Source organism: Monodelphis domestica, chromosome 1, assembly GCF_027887165.1.
Source record: "Monodelphis domestica isolate mMonDom1 chromosome 1, mMonDom1.pri, whole genome shotgun sequence".
In the NCBI taxonomy this organism is placed as follows: Eukaryota; Metazoa; Chordata; class Mammalia; order Didelphimorphia; family Didelphidae; genus Monodelphis; species Monodelphis domestica.
In genome coordinates, this window is record NC_077227.1 from 247,557,550 (window position 1) to 247,579,235 (window position 21,686).

General features: G+C 37.5%; 1 protein-coding gene across 2 annotated transcripts in view; it reads right to left on the reverse strand.

The window, feature by feature from the left end:
- Positions 1-21,686, reverse strand: part of TSHR (thyroid stimulating hormone receptor) — a 161,822-nt gene that overhangs the window by 27,787 nt on the left and 112,349 nt on the right. For both annotated transcript variants that reach the window (XM_007472702.3, XM_056810608.1), the window contains one exon: positions 17,823-17,891. In XM_007472702.3, coding sequence (XP_007472764.1) covers positions 17,823-17,891 — 69 coding nt within the window. The remainder of the gene's footprint in view (positions 1-17,822; positions 17,892-21,686) is intronic.

Below are 21,686 nucleotides of genomic sequence, written 5' to 3' on the forward strand. Positions count from 1 at the left end.
GAAGGAATGTTTCAGTAAGAAAAGTCATAGAGGTGGTGAGTGGAGTTATAGAACAACAATATATTGATATGTCCCATTACATATGTTGATTTTATTACTGTTCCCAGAGCTAGAGAAGGAATCAGTGGGGAGTTAGAAAGGATATTTAAGTAACAATGGAGCAGGAAGGTGGTGGTTGTGGGTTGGACTACACATAGTTGTTGAATGATGGGCTGGAGTTCCAGGCCATCTTTTTGGTACTTCTATTCTATTTGGTACTTCTATTGCTAACAAAATGCTTTTCATAATAGTGCTAGGCCACCTTTTCCCTAAAATTATATTATATATACTTTGTATTTACTTATAATTTAAGTTACTTGGAGACAGATTATTTCACTTTTATATTTATATTACAAGAACTATCATAGTGCCTATCACATAGTAGGTACTTAAATTCTTATTGAATAGAATGGAACTGAACTAAATTAAATTGAGGTTCAGAAACAATTTAGGATCCTTTGGTATCTTCTGTTTATTCATTTTATTTAAAGCATTTGCTCAGTAGGACAAAATGGTAGCTTCAAAATCTTTGCTCAAATTGGGTTTTTCCAACACATTTTAAAATCATAAAATATTCTGTATCTGGTGAAAACATTGTTCAATGATACACTGAATGTCAAAATGGACTGAGTTTTTTGTCTTAAGTGATGTAAGGAAATGATATAAGTATTTCCTATCAATATTTTAAAAATACTTTTTAAAATAATGAATTTAAAAGGAAGAAGTGGAATGATTAGTTTATTGTATTGTAGAACTTGAGCAACTAGCTTTCATATCCTCATAGATTCTATCCTGAGCAAGTCAGAAAAATACATTCCTACCTCTGAGTACCACTGGGAACTCCCATTCATGATAAGCGATTGAGTTACCATGTGCTGTGGTAGTCAGTGATGCCTTTCTGACTCAAGGAGCTATGTCTAAAGATAAATTTCACACAATTTAGCTGTTCTCTTTGGTGGTCTGTATGCATAGATTTCTTTGGTCAATGAAAGTTGGGATAAAAAAGATACCTTGAAAGAAACAAAAATTAGGTAGTAGATCTTAAAAAAATCGTAAACAGAATGATTTTGGGGGGGAAAAAGTATTCAACAGAGCTCTAACATAACTTCTACAATCTTATTTTTCCCTAATGCATTTTTTGGATCATGTGGTTTGCAGATCACATACTGTTCTGGGTTACTTAAAATCAGACAAAAAAGAGTGAGTTCATCATAGGTTGCTCTCTTTTCATTCTCATAGCAACAAATAAAAAACTGCTTGTTTTTTGTACCTCTAAAAGCCTTTGACTCAGTCAATAAAACCTGGTTGGGTACAAATTAGCTGGCATTAACGTTTTTTTTAAAAATCTGCTTTCTTGATTCATTAGAAATCATTGTACAACTAAATAATTGCTTGTCCAATTTAGTCACGGTTTCCTCTGACATTTAAGATGCCCCTAGGGATAATGAAACTGGGTGATAAGAATTCTAGTCTGCCAGGAACACTGAAGAACACTTCAGACTTGAAGAGCCAGCCAGAGTCCAGTAGAAGATAACAAATACCATTAAGAAGTGGTAGCCAATTTTAACAGAGAGAAGTACAGCTGTTGAGATCCTGGATCTCCAAAAATCAATTCATTTTGATCTTTTAAACCACTTAAACCTTTCAAAATTAATTAGCTAATTTAAAATAAAAACAAATCAATGTACTTGGTCCTGTTTTGAGTACTGGTGATTCTTTCCTTTCTGTACCTACATTTAGTTTTTGGTAATTTTCAGAGCAAAGAAACAAATACCCAAAAGCTTTATAATAAGGAAAATTATGTACAATTAGGAAGAGAAGCTATATAAAATGGACATTTTCCCATTTAGATGTCAGTACTTTTCTTTTTTACAAAATAGAATGTTATTTAATTTTCAGGCCCAAATTCTCTTTCCCTACTCCCTGCACCCCCAACATTGAGAAAACAAGAACAAAAAATTACTACAGATATGTATAGTCAAACAAAATTAATTTCTGCATTGGCTATGTCCAAATATGTCTAGATCTAGATACCTCGAAAGATACTCTGAGTCCATTACCTTTCCATCTAATTAGCCTGTTGCATTGTGATGCTTCTGGAATTGTGGTTTGTGGTTATGTTTGTTGGTCAAAGTTCCTAGGTTTTTCAAAGTTTGTCTTCACAACATTGTTCTTGTATAAATTATTCTCTTTGTTCAGCTCATTTCACTTTGTATTAACTCATATGAGACTTTTCAGATTTTTCCAAAACCAACTCTTTCATCATTTCTCAGAGCACAATTACATATCATAACTTGTTCAATCATTCGCCAGTGGATGGGGCACACCCTCAGTTTCCAATTCTTTGCCATCACAAAAAAGTTACTACAAATATTTTTTGTATACATTGGCCCTTTCTATCTTTCTTTGATCTCTTTGGGGGTATAAACCCAGTAGTGGCATCACTCTGTCAAAGATTATGCACAATTTAATAACTTAGTCTGCCAAGACTTCTCAAATTCTCATATTCTTCAAGAACATGGTTGATTTTTGGAAATTCCAAGATTAATTAAAACTGTGGGTGGGGCAACTAGGTAGTACAGTGGATAGAATGCTTAGATCTAGGGACTGGAGATTCTGGGTTCAAATCTTACCTCAGGCATTTCCTAGCATTGTGCCCCTGGACAAGTCACATAACCCCACTAATTGCCTAGCCCTTATCATTTTTCTGCTTTGGGAAATGATATTTAGTATGCACTCTAAGACAGAAGGTAAGGGTTAAAAAACAAACAAACTGTGGTGGATCTTTGACCCTAAGGCAGTCATATATTTCTCTGGCATTTCTATCACCCATTATTACTTTGTCTGCTTCAGAATCTTAACAGATTATACAGACAACTTGCTCTAGAATCAGGTTTTTATAGAGAAGAATAGCGATTAACTATGGATTATATGTAGTACAGCTCCACCAGAGATAAGACATTTAAAAATTGGTTTAAATTCCAGCATTAGGGACAGACATCAAAACTATAAGAACTTCCAGAGGATGAGAATCCTTAGGTCCAGAAATAGTTTTGAAGAAGAAGCTATAACAATCTCATCCTATTTGTGAAGGGGATACACTCAATGGATACCAAAATTATTGCAATATTTAAGATTCTAAAGATAATCTGGGGAAAAAAATCTGTAGAGTATGCTCAAGGACACTTTGAATTCTTATATCAGGAAAAATATAGCTTTCCCAGGTGGGTACTGTTCTCCTTCACCATCTTCTTTGTACTAGTGGTCAAAACTGGAATGGTTTGCCTCCTGAGTGTGAAAGTGATTAGGGAAATGATTAGCGTATTCACTATTCTGTTCCTAATCTAATGGTTTCTTATTTGATTGATAGTTTGTGCCTGTTAGCACATCAAAAATTATGTTAAAGCTTTGCTAAAATATCAGGAATGTCAATAAACTCTTTCAAAATGTATAATTAGAAATCTTGTAACTTTGGACTCCACCTCCCAGAATTCTTTTATCTTCCCAAGAATCCTTTTCCCCTTGTTCACATTTGTGTTTGTTCTGTGTGAGTATATAATTTTGTGGCTCCTCCCTCTCTCTTTTTTCACATGTGATGCTGGGTGAGCTCTCTCTGTTTCTCTAGTCTTTTATTTTCCTTTTTTTGCTTCACGGTATTATAAATAAGTCTTATTAAATATTCAGATATTAATTTTTTAATCTACAAAAGCATATACTCTGTGTCAGGCACTGTGCTAAGTAACTAGGAGGGATACAAAGAAAGGAGACTGTCAGGCATTAACCATGTGTAAGAATTTAGAAGTATTAATAGGTCAGGAAGTCAGACACTAGTTAGCAAGATGAATAGGGAGAAGATGGTGGCTGGAAGGCACAAAACCTGTCAACTTTATGGGCTCAAAGATTATTTTTCTGGAGACTCAATTTGTTATGTATGAGTTATGAATTAATTTAACTTAATTTCTATTAGTTTAATTCAGAAAATGAATTTCTGTTGAGAGGATCCTATATTATTACTAATTTAGATCTGAGAAATGATAGCATGGGTTCCATAGAGAATAAAGCAAGATGACCTGATTCTTACCCATCTGCAACAATTTTCATGTTCTAGTTCTAGTAGTTAGTGCTGAACTTGTTTAGGTTTAGCTTTTGCTGCTATCAAGTTCTTCAGTTATCCTAGAAAAGTGGGTGTAAACGACACCAGCTTGACCCATTTCAGCAAACTGGCACAAGGATGGTTATCAAGTTGTGCCTTTTTTTTTTCCTTTTTTGGATGACACATTGTTTAAATATTAGATCAAATTAGAACTTTAATATATATCTGAATGTGTTTCTACAAAACTTGCCAGATGATTGAAATGCTGTGTGCTATCCTTCAAATGGAATTATAATAATAAACAGAAGAAGGGTGTATTTACATTCATTTAAACTCACATTTAGCCGTAAAGCCAAAAGCAATAATGATGCAGTAAAAACATCAAGTGACTAATGTATCATTCCTCTCTAATTTCCCTTCTGTTGCCTTCTTCTTACCCATCCCATCTCCAGACTTCTTCCATTCCACTCCTGCCCCATAATGATCATGTCATACCTTAGATTTATATAGTACTTTTTTGGTTGCTGTTGAAGGGCTCAAATTGACAGGGAAGACAATTCATCAAGAACTAGAAACTTGAAGTGAGAGATTGAAACACAGGTGGATCCAAAATACTAATGGGGAAAAAAAATCATTTTCCTTGTTTCCTGATATTTCCTAAAGTCAAGTCTGAAAATTTTCCCTCTGCAATTCTTATTTAATTACAAAATGGACATCTTCACAGAATAGTCTCCAGACACCATTATTCTGGCCTAAGACACATCTATGTCAAACTTTTGTTTAGTTCTTAAATTTGGGGAATAAAAGTGAAATTTCTCTAGTAAATTTGGTCAAATATTGCCTAAGTCTATCTCCTCCCTACATTCCAGGGTGTTACCCTAACTTAATGAGACAAGTTCACTAACTGTGTACGTGATGGGTTTAAATAACCACTGGCTAACCTTTAGCTGGGGAGGGAGGTAGTTGAGCTCTAGAGCAAGAGGCTGCTGATTTGACAAGAGAGTACAGCTGGTTTGAATTTGACTGTATGTGTCTGGGAGTGTGGGTGCTGCTGATCCCTGCCCTAGTCATTCAGTAATAATAACAACAATTTATTGTGGAGTTATTTCAGTCATTTCCCACTCTTTGTGAGACCATTTGGGTTTGGGGGAGTTTTTTGGACAAAGATACTGAAATGGTTTGCTATTTTCTTCTCCAGCTTATTTTACAGATGAAGAAACTGAGGCAAATAGGAATGAGACTTACCAAGGGGTCACACAATTAGTAAGCTTCTGAATCCAGATTTGAACTCCTGACTTCCCGACAATATTAATAGCTAACATTTATATAGTACTTACTATGTGCCAGGAATTGTGCTAAGTGCCCCACAATTATTTTCTCTTTTGATCCTCACAATAACTCTGCAAGGTAAGTGCTATTATTATCTCCATTTTATAGATGACAAAATTGAGGCAAATAGAGTTTAAGTGACTTTCCTATGGTCATACAATTAATAAATGTCTGAAGCTAGATTTGAATTGGGGTCTCCCTGACTTCAGGTCCAACTCTCTTAACTGTCTGTACAGCGACATTGGGACACATTTCCTTACTGCTATGGTACCTTTGCTGAGCACCAGGGAAGCTTCTGTTCCATCTTTGGGGGACAAGGTCAAAGTTTTGTGGTCCTGAGTCTCTGGTCAATTCTATTAATGGCTGGGTTGTAGTTCATGCTTGACTGAATGGGTCTGTGTCTATCTGGAATATGTTCTACCTTGATCCTTAAGCATGTACAGCCTCTCCCTACCTACCTTGCAGCCTCCCCTTTATAATATAGACTTGTAAATGTATAGGAGTTCTCAGTGAGGAATTCTACCAAAGCAATAGTTTGCTACTCTGCAGCCTAGTCTTAGAGAACGACTTGGGGAAACAGATTAAATAACATGCCCAAAGTCACACAGAGAGTATAACTTTTCCTGACTCCGAGGGCCAGCTTTGTATCTACTTATGCCAATCGCCTCTTAGTACAGTCTTTGGGTGGGTGGGTGGAGGAGGGTACAGAAATTATCTACTCTAGTAAATACAAAAATATATTCAATTGATTAAGTGAATACTAATTTACAGGCTGTTTCCAGCCTGAGAGTTTTACGTCTCATACATTTACTGGGTCTGATGCCAGCAATCCAACTCTGCCACTTACTATCTGTATGACTAAGGACAATTTATTTAAAATCTCTCAGCCTCCTTATCCTCAGTTTCCTCATCTGAAAAATGAGGGGACTGGATTAAGCCAACCTTGAAGGTCCTCTCTAGCTGTAAATCAGTGATCCCATAAACTGAACTTAATTCAGGGCCAGACCAGCAAGAGCAGACTTAGAAGTTTCATAGTTTCCTACTACTGGTAGAGATCCAAGTCTAATATGTTACAGCAGCTTTAGAAGAATGGAGCATTTATGTAATTTCTTTGAAATGCTTACCTTATTTATAAAAATCTGGAAAGAACTACATGAGATAATGAAGAGTGAAATGAGTAGAACCAAGAGAACATTATATATATATATATATATATATATATATATATGTATATATGTATATATATATACAGGTACAGATTTAATATTTGAAGAATAACTTGTGAAAGCTCACCTCCAAAGAACGAACTAAGAAATGGAAACACAAAAAGTATAATCTCTGTAATTTTGCTGGATGTTGCCTTCTATGGGGTGGGGAGGAAAGGGAGGAGCTGAAGAAAAATAAGTCAATAAATGCAACATTTCTAAAAGAAAAAAGAAATTCATACCTTGGAGCCTTTTCTCCCATGTACAGAATTTTAAATATGCGTTAATTCAGTATATATTTAACAAGTCCTTAATAATGTTAGAGAGAAGCAATGTAGTATTATAGATAGAGAGACATTTCAGGGTTAGGAATACCTAAGTTTAAGTCCTGTCTCTTAACACATACTGCGGATGACCTTGGATAAACCCATTAACATCTCAGTGACCCAGGCAGTTTTATAAATTGCAAAGCAGATGCTGATGTGAATTAGTAGAGAAAGGATTTTTTTTTTATCTTTACCAATAAAACAATTCAGAAAAACCCTCTTGAGCTAAGCTCATCCAGGCAGGAGTGAAGTCCCCAACTCCAAGAAGCTCCAAAGCCAAAAATCGAGGTCCCAAAGCTGAAGACTCCAGTCAAAAGACCCAAAGTTCCAAGTCAAAGTCAAAGTTCAAAAGCCCGAAGGAGCCACCCTCCAAAGAAGAAGTCCAAAGGAGAAGATCCAAAGAGTAGAGACTCCAAAGAGGAACTCCAAAGGAGAAGTCCCTAGGACAAGAAGTTCAGAATTTTTTATAGTCCTTGTTCAATGTAACTTCTTGTTCCTTCCCCACTTTGCAGTCTTTCAATTTGGCTAGCACTGGGGGGGAAGAGGGTGGTGGCGATGGGAGGCAGGTGTGAGCTCTTGAGTGACTTGTGAATTCTCATACTGAGTGAATGGTAAGGTAATAAGTATGGGTACTTAAGTTTTTGATTGATTAACTTAAAAGTCACTGATAGACAAAGAGAGTCTAATTCACTCTTCGCAATATCCTTGGATTGATTATCAACTGGGAAATAGCTCTTATTCCTATGCATTTGAATCAAGTCCCTATTTAGAAATGAGATCTTTGGGGGGTGGAGGGGGAAGCTGGGTATTTCAATGGATTGAGAGCCAGACCCAGAGATGGGAGGTCCTGGGTTCAAATATGACCTCAGTCATTTCCTAGCTGTGTGACCCTGGGCAAGTCAGTTGACCCCCATTGCCTAGCCCTTACCACTCTTCTGCCTTAGAACCAATACACAGTATTGATTCTAAGATGGAAAGTAAGGGTTTAAAAAAAATGAGATCTTTGTCAGAAAAGTTTACTGAACAGATTTTCCCCATTTACTTGTTTCTAACTGTATTTCTATTGAATTCATGAACTCTTCCTCTATCCATAAAGCTAAGTAATTTCCTTGCTTCTTGAATTTGTTTATGATGTCAACATTCATGTATAAGTCATATACCTATTTGGAACTTATTTTGGTATATGATTTGAGATGCTGGTTCTTATCTAATTTCTGCCAGACTGCTTTTTAGCTAGCTATCTCAACAGTTTTCTCAAATACTGAGTTTTTGTCCCAATAGCTGAGATCTTTGGGTTTGTCAAACACTAGGTTACTGGACTTGTTTGCTTTTGTGTTTTGTACACTTAATGTATTTCAATGATCATCCTCCTTAATAGGTATACCTAATTGTTTTGATGATTACAGCTTTATAATATAGTTTCTGATCTAGTACTGATAGACTACTATTCTTCCCATTTAACAAAATTAAATTACCTGGAGAATTTTTTATCTTTTGTTACTCCAGTTGTATTTTGTTATCATATTTTCCTTGCTTTATAAAGCAATCTTATAGTAATTTATTTAGTATGCCATTTAATAAATAAATTAATTTAGGCAGTATTATTTTAATGGAATGTAATTTTTAATTTATTGTGATCCTTAGAATTTTCTTTAATATTTCTATTTTTCTGGATGTTGTTTTTGAGATTTTTATACCCTAATATATTTTAGGTTTTTGTGAAGGTGCCACCCACAGTAGAAGAATAGGTATACTAATGGTATACTCCTTTCTGTTCACATTCTATAATTTGTAAAGGTCTATCATATCTAGTGGCAATAATAGAGTTTTAGGATCTTGGTGGGGAAAATAATAAAGACATAGGTAGTTGTTATCTTTTTTTTCCCCTCTTTGTACAACCAGATTATTCCCCTGTAAAAATAATTCCTTTGTAAAAGTTAAAATTGGTTTTATTAAATATAAGAGTTAAAAAATATGACTGGTCACCATTTATAAAATGAACTCTTAAGTCACCAGTCTGTAGTCTCTTAAGCCATGTGGTACCACACAAACCTCTTCCTTTGCCTCCAGTCAATCTTCTTTTGGGTCTTGCCTTTTATAACCCTTTTCCCCACATCACTTCCTGTCACTCCCCCCACCTCACAGGAACCAATCACAGCTTCCCAATTTGCCTAACACTGCGGGGGAGGGGGGGAGAGGGGGCAGTGCTTGTGTCCTTTGGAGGTGTGAACTTTTTCTAGTAAGTGACTTGTGAACTTTCTTACTTAGTGTTAAGTAGGGGTACTTTAAGTTCTTGATTGAGTAACTCAAAATAGACAAAGGGAATAAAGAATTTCCTTTCACACCTTAGAAGTATTTTATACACATTGATTGATTACAAGAACACAGATATTTGTCAGTTCCTTGAAGAGAGAAGCTACTGAGTCTCAGTCATCTTTGATTACTTGGTAGCATCACTGAGATATAGAATATTGCCTTCATAGAGTAGGTTAAATGGCAGAATGAAGACTTGACTCCAAGTCTATTATAAACATTGCCTATTTTTCTCCAAAAACCACTGCTGGAATGTAAACTGTTAGGAAGATACTATTCTTTCACCAAAAATGTTATGGTTACTGGAGAAAGGGGAAAATCCTTAATAAATTCTGTTTCCCAATTCTGGTGTATCACCTCACACCTATCAGATTGGCTAATATGACAGAAAAGGAAAATGATAAATGTTGGAGGGGATGTGGGGAAATTGGGACACTAATACATGGTTGGTGAAATTGTGATCTGATCCAGCTATTCTGGAGAGCAATTTGGAACTATGCTCAAAGGACTTTAAAATTGTACTAGATCTATATCCCAAAGAGATAAAAAGGAGTGAGAGAAGGACCTATTTGTTGTACAAAAATATTTATTGTAGCTCTTTTTGTAATAGTAAAGAATTAGAAAGTAAGGAGTTGTCCATCAGTTGGTATAGCTAAACAAGTTATGATAGTGATGGAATGCTATTGTGCTGAGAAATAGCAAGCAGGGTGGAGTTGTGAATTGATCCAACCATTCTGGAGGGCAATTTGGAACTATGCCCAAAGAAAGCTAAAAAACTGTTTGCCCTTTGATCCAGCCATAACACTGCTGGATTTGTATCCCCAAAGAGATAATAAGGAAAAATACATGTACAAGAATATTCATAGCTGTGCTCTTTGTGGTAGCAAAAAATTGGAAAATGAGGGGATGACCTTCAATTGGGGAATAGCTGAACAAATTGTGGTATATGCTGGTGATGGAATACTATTGTGCTCAAAGGAATAATAAAGTGGAGGAATTCCATGGAGACTGGAACAACCTCCAGGAAGTGATGCAGAGTGAGAGCAGAACCAGGAGAACATTCTATACAGAAACTGATACACTGTGGTACAATCGAATGTAATGGACTTCTCCATTAGTGGCAATGCAGGGATCCTGAACAACATTCAGAGGAAAAACTGTAGGAGTAGAAACACAGAAGAAAAACAACTGCTTGATTACATGGGTCAGGGGGATATGATTGGGGATGTAGACTCTAAATGAACATCCTAATGCAAACACCAACAACATGGAAATAGGTTCTGATCAAGGACACATGTAATACCCAGTGGAATTGCATGTTGGCTGCAGGAAGAGTGTGGGGGAGGGGAGGGAACGAAATAATGTGATTCTTGTAAGCAATGAATAATGTTCTAAATTGACTAAATAAATTACATTTTTTTTAAAAGCAAGCAGGATAATTTCAAAAAAATTTGAACTTGTACAAAGTGAGCACAGCCAGAAGAACGCTGTAGCCAGTGATAGCAATATTTATTAATGAACAACTGTGAAAGATCTAGTTATTCTCAGCAAGACAATCCCAGAGACTCTTAATGAAAAATGCTAACCTGCTCTCTGAGAAAGAACTGATAAGAGCCTGAATGCAGACTGAAACATAATATATTTCATTTCCTTCTTTTTTTATTTGAGATCTTTTCCACAAAAATGGCTAATGCAGAAAAATATTTTACATGATTGCACATATAAAAATTTATATAAGATTGTTTACCATCTCAGGGAGTGGGGAAGACAGGGAAGGAAAAAAGAAGAGAAGGGTGGAAGAAGGGAAAGAATTTGGAATTCAAAAGTTTTTAAATTACTTTTATATGTAATGGGGAAATATTATTTTTTAAATGTCTTTTTTCCACATTCTTCCATAAAAATTACTAAGGTGATAAGAGAATCTTAGAACTATTAAGAAATAGGACCCACTATCTATTTTTGGCAATAATAATAACTAATATTATATATAATACCTTAAAGTTAAATACCACAAAGAACTTTACAAATACTATCTCCTTTAACCCTCACAACAACATTGGGAGATAAGTGCTAATATTAAACTCCATTTTATAGAAAACTAAAGCAATAACCATAAGGCTTTTGGTGGGCCAAACCCCACTTTATAAAACAATCAGTGTTCTGGGGGGAAGAAATATCAATCACGCACACTGTTGGGGAAATTACTGATTCATGAACAAACATACAAAACCAGCAAGATTACTTCTATAACCTGAGAGTATAATCCTGTAAAGTAACCTGAAAGATGTAGGGAACACAAGCATTCCTGAGAAGATAGCAATGGATTAGTGCCTCATACCTGTCCTAGGCTCAATAGGATTCCCCATGTAGCTAACAGAGAGGTATGGAAAATCCCCAGTGAAGCTAGGTAGAATGTCTGCAGGAGGAGAACAGAAATGCAGAGTTTCTGTTGTAGTGAGAAAATAACAGAAGATCTCTCATGAGACCTATAGCTTTAGGTCCCACCATAATAGTAGCAGTAGTGTTGTTGTTGTGCAATTATTCAGTCATGGACAACTTTTCTTTCTTTTGTTAGGGTCATTTTATTACAATTTATTGGAAGTCATTTATTAAAAGTCTGATAATAATTAGCATCACTGACATCTGGATTCTGATTATTGCTGGTAAAGGCAATGAGTGATTAAGAGGTACTTCCTTTATTAAAAAGGCAAGGAGAGAAAAAAGGACGAAGAGGCTTCTGAAAATAGTCACCTGTGGAACTATATAGAAGAGATCTTTCTGAGGCATTATAAAATATAACATGACCCTTTTTATAATCCACGTAAATGCCCAGTGATTGTATAGATTGGCTCACATGAAAACCTTCTTTTGAATTCCAGAGGATAAAATCATTTCCACGTTTTAAGCCTACCAGAGCTTTTACATCCCTAGATAATAGAGAGATTTCCCCATTTGTGTTGACTGAATCATTGCAGATTCCCACTGACCACTCTGTCTGATCTCCGACATCTACTTCCCAATAGGTGTTTCCTGAAGTGACCATCTGAGTCCCCAGTACAGTGATAACATCCGGGGCTTCTGGGGCATGTCCATTCTTGGCATTTTTCACATCTTCAGGCAGGATGAGAGAAAGATTGAATGTTTCATGTTCCAGAGAAAGATCTTTATAAAAGGTCAAGAGCATTTCTCTTAAACCAATGAGGGGGCGACTGGTCCACTGCGTGGAAACAACATCTGGTTCTTGAATGAGCAGCTCCTCATTCCTTTTCAAGGTGGCTTTCATGTCCTGGAGCATTTCCAAGGGTGCCTGCTCCAAATGAGCCTCTGTTTGTGATACCATTTGTTGCAGATGTCTGATTTGTTGGATCAGTTTAGCCTCCTTCATGTTGAGGTTTGCCAGGTTGACTTCTGAATCCTGCTTCAGGCTTCTGAGGTATAGATATTCCTCTTCCCATAAAAAGTCATGCATTCTACCATATTCACACACAACTGAGTGTTGAATAGCACCAAAATCCTTCGTATGTTGTTCCCTTTTCATTCTCACATTGTTCAATGCAATTTTAAATTCCTCCAACTTTTCTTGTAAGCTATTCCTTGACCCCTGCAGCTTTTCCTTGCACTTGTCAACAGCCATTTCAAAGGGAAGGACTTGGTGATCCTTGTGCTCTGGGGTTAATAAACAGGAATCACAAATTAGGTTTTGGTCCTGTTCACAAAAGAGCTTCTCTTTTTCTCCATGTTGATCACAGCTGGTCAGCAGTAACCTGCACAGCAGTAAATCCTGTTGGAGAGCTTTGCCAGTGATGGACAGACTCTGCAGGTTCTTGTTGGACACTATGTCATAGAATCTAATGATTCCTCTGCACTCTGGACAGGTTAATGTAGTATAAGATTGCTCACTGCACTGGAGGAGACACTTTCTGCAAAAATTATGGCCACATTTGACAATCACTGGGTCGCTGAAGTAGTCCAGACAGATGGAGCAAGTGAGATCAGCACTGAAGCTCTCAATTAATGCTTTGTAGTCCATGTTCCCAAGCTTTGGATTCTGTCCTCCAGTAGTCCTCTCAGGATAAATTCTTTTCCTTGAGCTCCAACACCAAAAGAGAGTAGAACTAAGTTGCTCTAAGAACTGAGTCTTTTTATAGGACTTCTTTTGATGAACCCCTCCCTTGACTCCACCCACAAAAGGTGACAACTCCTGTGCTTTGGTAGTACTTCACACCTCTGCCATAGGGATGAGCTCCCACTTTTGTCTTTTTGCAAGAAATGAGCTACAAATCACCCTGGTGTGTTCACACCTAAACCCTTCAGACCTGATTCAAAATTCAGATTCTCACTTTTGTCTTTTCAAGAAATGAGCTACAAATCAATCTGGTATGTTCATACCCAGACCCTTCAGACCAGAATCAAAATTCAAACTCAGGCCCCAAGACTCAAATGGAAACTTTCCTCTGAAAGTTTAGTGCTAAACTCTTTTCCTTAATTAAAGAGTGGTTTTTCTCATTATTTAATAGTTCTGTGTTTTTCTTTCCAGTTGCCACAATTAATTAGTAAAAAAATAAAGAATTTCTTTTAGATGTATGAAATTAAAGGCTTCTACCTGTACCATGGGTAGCTAGGTGGCTCAGTAGATAGAGTGCTAAGCCTGGATTCAGGAGGATTCAACTTCTAGAATTAAAATCTGACCTCAGACCCTTACTAGCTGTGTGACCATTATGCAAGTCACTTACCTCTGTCTCAGTTTCCTCATCTGTCAAGTGAACTGGGGAAGGAAATGACAAGTCATTCCACTATTTTTGCCAAGGAAACCCCAATAGTCATGAAGAGCTGTATGTAACTAAAACAACTCAACAACATACTAAGTTTATGTTGTATGTTGATTACCTTTTTCTCCCCACTTTGCAGAGATTTGCAAATGATCACTTCTTAAATTTCAAATAATTTGTTCTTGGTGTAGGAGGGTGATGGTTTATTGAGCTGAAGAGTACAAGAAAGAGGAACCTATCACCTTTCTCATGAGAGGTCAGGTTCCTCACAGGACTGAACTCAGTCTAGACTTCAATTCCTGGGTTCAGAGCAAAGAACCTCCTTAGAGGAGACAGTGGGACAGTGCTCCAGGCCCCCTGGGTCTAGCAATGGTTGGGCAATGATAGACTTGCAATAGTTCTGTGAAAAGCGAAATATTGTGTTTATTTGTAGGGCATTATATTTCTAGCTTGCATCCTACTCCAAGAATCCACGAAAGGATTCAAGATCAAGAAAGGGGTGTCCATGCGGAATCTAAGAGAACCCCAAGTGTGTAGCAGTGTCACCTTGACACATGAGAATTTCTCTGAGGGAAGTCCCAACTTCACAAGTTTCAGAGGAACAGCAAACCCTTGAAGTACTTTAGGTCAAGCAAGCAAACTCAATCAGGTGCTAACTACCTTTTTTGGGGGCCTGGTAGGTTTCTCCCTTTGTGTCAAAGTCCTTTCTAAGGTAGCCCTGCCCTTGGCTGGATCTTTCCCTTTTGTGTCCATTGTAAAGCATCAGCCTCTCCCTGATAATCCTGTCTAGAACTCCTCATTTTCTTTGTAGCCATTGTAAAGCCAATCAATCATACTCTTCCCATCTGGAGGTTCCCTAAAAGATATATAAATTCTCCAAATTCTATTTTTCTTTGGAGTTGTCATCTAGCACAGTGATTTCTCAGAGTCATCAATAGCCAGAGCCTTGGGGCTCTGTGTGGGTTTTGAGAATGTGTCTCTGTGTGGAGGCCTAAGAAATTGTGCTGAACTCCTCCAGATTAAAGACATTTTTTTTTTTACTATTGTCAACCTGGAAATCTAGAAGTCCCCAGTTTATTTGGTTGGGAGGTAGAAACCCCAGGTTTTGATCTTGTCACAGGAGATTTTTCCCCCCTGAGGGAAGGTCCTACTTCACCACACAATAGACATCCTGGTAGTTTGGGTGGGAATAGCTAATACCATCTGATATTAAGTAACTTTGTCCCAATGATTTCTCCCCCTAAGCTAAAGTCCATTACCAAGACTCAGCCTTGGGCTGAGTCTTTCCCTTTTGTGTCCATTGTAGGGCATCAGCCCCTCCTTTCTCACCATTGTAAAGTCAATCAACTATCCCTCTCACCCTAAGCCCCCAGGTCATCTAGAAAGGTATTTAAGCTCCCCAACTTTGATGGCTCTTCAGAATTATCATTCTCCTATGGTTGGCATTTTCCCAGGGGTCAGTGACCAGGGTGGCCACAGTTCAATTCTCGGACTCTGTGTGTGGGGAGCAGCTCTGTTGTCAAGGCCTACTAGCCCTGAACCCTTTTTGCCCTTAATTAAAGAGTGATTTTGACTATTTAATAGTTCTGTGGTTGTTGGTTTTTTTTTTAGTTAACACTATTTAATAGTTCTGTGGGGGGGAGGGGGGGTTTCCAGTTTACCAGGGGTAAAATACATAAGAGCACTGATCTGCTTTCTTGCAACCTATGCTATATCCTATTTTTATTTGTTTATTTATTTAAAACCCTTAGCTTCTATCTGTGGAAAGGAAACTAGACTAACAGTTGGTGGGGGAATGGGGAAACTGGGAGTGGCAGTTGAGTCTTGTGATGAGCACTTCCTTCCTGCTGGAGGTGGTCTTCCTTCCTGGTGTTGGAGGAGAGAGGAGCTTGTTTAGCCCAGTCTGGTGGGGTGTGCCTCTTCTTGGTTTAGCCCGAAGATTCAGGCCCAATCACTTCTGATGGTCAGACCTGTTCTTGTTTGCTTTCTGTCTACTGCTAAGATTCTGAATTAGACTAAGAAGGACTGATATAGAGTAGACGGGAGTGGGAGAAACCCTCCACTGGCCTCAATTCTGAAGCTAAGGGAAAAACTCCAATCCCAACTGGTTATTACACTTTATATTATTTGAATTCAGAGTCAGATAAGTGGAATATCTTTTCTGGTCATAGAGGGAGCTGAACTTCAGTCATTCCAGGACAAACAGTTCTTATCAGACCCCTGCTGCTTCCTCTCAGCAGAGGGCATGTCTCTCCTTTGCTTCCCCGAGCAATATTCCCTCTCTCCCCTCAACTCCTCCATACCCCTATATAAACCTCCCATTATGCCCCGGTTTTTCCAATCCTCCATTTTCTTTCCCAATAAATATAACATATCTTAGAATCAACACTCTGTATTGGTTCCAAGACAGAAGAGTAGTAAGGACTAGGCAATGGGGGTTAACTAACTTGCCCATGATCATACAGCTAGGAAGTTTCTGAGACCAGATTTGAACCCAGGTCCTCCCATCTCTTAGACCTAGCTCTCAATACACTGAATCACCTACCTGTCCTCTTCCCCTCCCCACCCCCCATGTATTATTTTGAGAGGAAAAGTAGGCTATGACTTCATAATTATTTCTGAGTTAATCAAGTATAGAATGTGTTGTCAAGGAATAAATAAGAAACCTTAAACTTTAACCTATTTGATTATTAGTTAATACTCCCCTTTCTTCCACAGATAGAGATCATAGGGTCATGGATTTAGTGTTGGAAGAAACATTAGCGCTCACCCAACCATCTCATTTTATAATTGATCAAACAAGGTGCTAACAAGAATAAGTGCCATGCGAGATCATGTCAGAAGCCTGATTTGAACCAGGTCTTCTGCCTCTAAGACAAGGGATCTTTCCATTGCACCAAGCTCTGCTTCATTCCCACCCTCTTCACCAGAAAGATGCAGACCTTTACACACACACACACACACACACACACACACACACATACACATACACACACATACACACACACACATATATGTATTGATTCCTTTGAGATAATGGAACATTGGGATATGCATTCATGTCTAGTTAGAATGACTTCTTAACTCTAGAGCTGAGGAAACACTGCCTTGTTCCTTCTGGCAAGCTAAGCTAGCTTTGTAGCTCTGATGTCAACATTCAGAACTATTAATAAATAGAATGATTTGTCATCTCTTCTTGTGTATGTCCAGAGTGCTTCAGGTGTGTTTAGCTTCTTTTTTTTTTTTAATTCTGGTCCAGTTTTCACTCTACAACTTCTCTTCTGCTCCCTTCCTTCCTCATTTTTATTCACACTCTTGACCCCAATTTTTCTCCATATTCAATTTGTTACCATGTAAAAATTAAAATTAATCTCAATAATTTAAAATATTATATTTTAAGAGATTTATTAATGATCATTAGAAGTAGAGGAATGAAAAGGCAACAAAATAAAAAAACAAATGCCCATGGCTAATCAACCTGTTCAAAACCCCTGCTTACCACCATAGTCAGTGACAGGGAGCAAAAAAGCAGGACCAGCAACCCCACTGCATAATATCCCCTGTGGACAGGAAGTCATTGGGCTCCCAGGAAATGTAGTATTTAGGTAACAGATTTCTAATTACACAACAATCATAAACCCTGTTTATCCCTGATGGTTCTATAAAGAAAACTTAGAAGCACATTCACAATTCTAGATTATTCTTCTCCTTTTCAGGGGACAGTTACCATGACTATAATTTTACTTACACAGCATCCAACTTTGTTCCATTAAAGGCATATCCTTGGACCCAAGTAAAGCCATTATTGTAGAGTTTCCTAAAAGTCATAAAGGAAAGAAATTAATGACTTGTGACATGTAGTGTTGGTCACTTTCTGAAGGTTTAGCTTTTATTTCTCAAAGGTCAGAAAAATATAATAAGGCTTTCAGAATTAGTTATGGGTCATTCAATAAAATAGTTTTTATTACTTTGTAGCCACACTTTTTTTTTAAAGTAAAACAACTTGATTACCCACTTTATTCAGACAATAACTAACCTTATTCTCAAAGAATAAAGATTTTTCATCACTGAGGCTAGTCAAAACAGTGTATTGAAGGCATTGAAGATAGTTTGAAGAGTTCACCAAATGTTTTGAATACTAGAATACTGATATAACAACCCTGGGTAAGGGTCTAACTGGTCACAACTCTTGCATCTCTGGAATTTTTAGTTCTTCCCAGTTTGGGAAGAAAGGAAACCAATGAGAGATCAGGGAGGGGAGAACCTGAGGTCTTCACAAAGAGAATAGGCAGTAGGAATTGTAGAGACCTCTTAAAGAGATTGAGAGAAGAAAGGAGAAGTAGCAATGGTCTTATGGGAGCATCAGATTGGAAGAAGCAGCTGGTGTCTGCCATATTTGAAACCCCCTTTTTTAAAACCATGAGGGATGACTTTGTCAGCCATATTTATGGAATTCCCAAGTTTGCTCCCAGTGACTAGGAAACTTGCCTTAAGGGAAGTTCCAAACTGACCTTGTCTTAGTCTGAACAATAAGCCTTCAAGTATCCAGTGATCTCAGTTTAGATAGAATTAGAAGATATAATCATTAATAATGAATCCTTTTGTCTTGGAAGTTTCTCCCATTTTTATTAGAGGCCTCTCCCAGGCTTGACTCCTCCTTCCCCTTGTCCGTTGTAAAGCTAATCAATTGAATGTTCCAGCCCTTTATTCTTCAAAAGGTTTATAAGACCCCAAGTTCTCTAGTTCAGTGGAAAAAATCTCCTCTGGAGGTGCATTTTCCCAGAGATATTATTCCCAGATTCCCAGATTCCCAGATTCCCAGAGCCCCAGAGTCCCAGAGCCCCAGAGCCCCAGAGCCCCAGAGCCCCAGAGTCCCAGAGCCCCAGAGCCCCAGAGCTTTGGCTCTGTAGTATCCAGCACTTGACTGTGTAGTGGCCAAATCTGAGCATTGTTGTTTGTCCTTATTAAAGACTTGTTCTTTCTAACTACTTTAGTGGTTCTGTGTTTTTCAAGGTTGACAAATGGAAAAGTTGGGAGACACATTTGACTGTGTATATTTTATGCAGTGCTTGCCTAGGAGAAACAAGCTAGCTGGGGACTATCCCACTCCATATTACTTCTATTTGAGTTTTTCTTAAATTTAGTATGTCAAATATTACCTTTGCTGGATTTTATATTCTTTCTCATAAATATTCATGATTGATCCTGTCCTTTTCTTTGCCTCAGGAAGGCACAATGGAAGCCTTGAAGGAGAGAAGGGCCTTTCCTAGTACCAGTTGGAAACATTAGGCCCAGGCCATTGCTAGACAGTTTTGTTCTTTAACTGAGAACATACACAGAAGCCACTTTTTAACTACCCTTCCACATGTAAAATTATTATGAATTAGGGCCCTTTGTTATAAATTTGCCTCAAACATGAGTCAATATTATGAAATAGTAAAAGGTGAATTCTTCATTTTTATATATGACTTGGTATATTTATTTGTTTTTTAAAGAATTAGAGTTGGAAGGGATTTCAAATATCCAACCCTGACTCAAAGCATGAATGAATCTGCCATATTCCAAACAAACAGGCATTCATTGTCCAGGTGATGCCCTTCACTAACAAAGAACTCTCTACTCTTCACAAATTGTTGATTTATAGTCATTCTATAGGCAAATATAACTAAGAAAGTGCTGAGATCTTAGAGTCACAGGATTTAGATCAGGGTGTTGGAGGTAGGCAGCCTTAGGCAATATTACTATTCTTAGCCTTTATGTGGCTTAAAACATTTTTTTAAAGCACATTTCTTTTAAATTAACTTATGGAACATATAACAACTTGGGAAATCTCAACTCCATTATTATTTCTCCCATTTCACAGGTGAGGGAATTGAAGCATGAAAGAGACAGTATCGAGCAGTGCTATTGTAGAACCAGGGTCAGTATTTCTTTTTTGTTGCTTCAAGCTCAATTCATCTCCCTAGAATCTGTCATTGTGCTGTTTTGGGTGGCTAGGTGGGAATCATATTTTATTTTTTTTTTTTGTTCTCAAGATTCCATATAGAAGGTAGACAAGTTGATGGTAAGAGTATATATTTAAATAAGAACAGGAATTCTGGTTCTGCTACTTAATACCTATGTGATCTTGGACAAATTGCTTTATTCCCCAGGACTTCAGATTCCTTATCTGTAAAATGGAAAGGGTAAATTAATGAACCTCTAAGGTTTTCCCAGCTCTAAATCCTGTGGTCTTTATATATTTATATATGTGTGTGTGTGTGTGTGTGTACAGATAGTTAGATTTGTATACATTATACATGTGTAGATTAAATATACAGAGAAGTTTTCTTGAATAACTAACTTTAAAAATCACTGTGTGTATATATGTACATATATACACATGTATGTATTTATCTTCACTGTACTTCAGAAGTGAATCATATTTTAATAATTTCTTTCCAACAAAATATTCTTCATTTGACTCAAGTTAGACAAGTAAGACAATAATAATAATAGCTAGTATTTATATAGTCTTTTACGTTTTGCAGTGTTTTCTATATATCTATTTGATTCTCACATAAAATCTATGAGGTAGGTACTATTATTGCCCCCCCTCTTCCCCTACCTCCCTTTTAGGATGAAGAAATGGACATTAAGGCAGGTACACTGACTTGTTTAGGGTCACAGCCAGTATGGGTTTGAAGGAGGATTTGGACTCAGGTCTTCTTAACTACAAGTCCAGCACTCTTATCTGCTGTTTCACTGAGTTATCTCACTCAATAGATAATATAGTCCAAAAGCTTGCAAGTAAAGAAACAATATCTCAGTTTAGGCTCATCTCTGCTTGTTTTCAGATGTTTGTAGGTGTTGATTTCCCTTTCCACAAAGAGAGAGAGAGAGAGAAGAGAGACAGACAGACAGACAGACAGGCATGGAGAGAAAAGAATTAATTTGTTCTTCTCAAGGTGGGATTTCATTAAAAACCCCATTAAAAAATGGAAACCTGCTTAAGGTTTCAAAATAAGACCTCAAGGACATTCTGCTATTGCCACAGGCCCAAAGAGCTAGGAGGCCACTTATCTCAAGAAAGCAAATCAATTGGCTATCTTCCCTCCTTATCTCCTCTGACCTTTAGAAGTCAGAAGAGTCCCTCCAGAGGACATAGCTACCTCTCCAAAACCTCCCCCCAACCCTGGTTAAAGATCAGATGAAGCTTGTGCTATGTGACCTACTGCTTTCTGATTGGGTAAACTTTCCCTCCTAGATTATAAATCCAGCACCCAGACTAGGGGGTATAGGACCGAGAGGGGAGGGGACCTTGCATCAGGAATCTATAAAATGCTTGTTTCTGCACCCATGCATTGGGCATCACCATTAGGGCGTGCATCCTTACTCATGAGTAAGAATAAAGACTGCATCTTCTACTCCCCACTCTCTGACTCCAGGCTTATAATTATAATTTGGGTGGGTGGTTCTTCTATTTCACCCCACACAGAGACAAAGAGAAGAGACAGAGATGGAGAAAGTCAAGGAGAGAGAGAGACAGAGACAGAGACAGAGACAGAGAGACAGACAGAGAAAGAGAGAAAGAAAACAAAAACTATTCTGCAACATTGATTTCCGGGTAAGT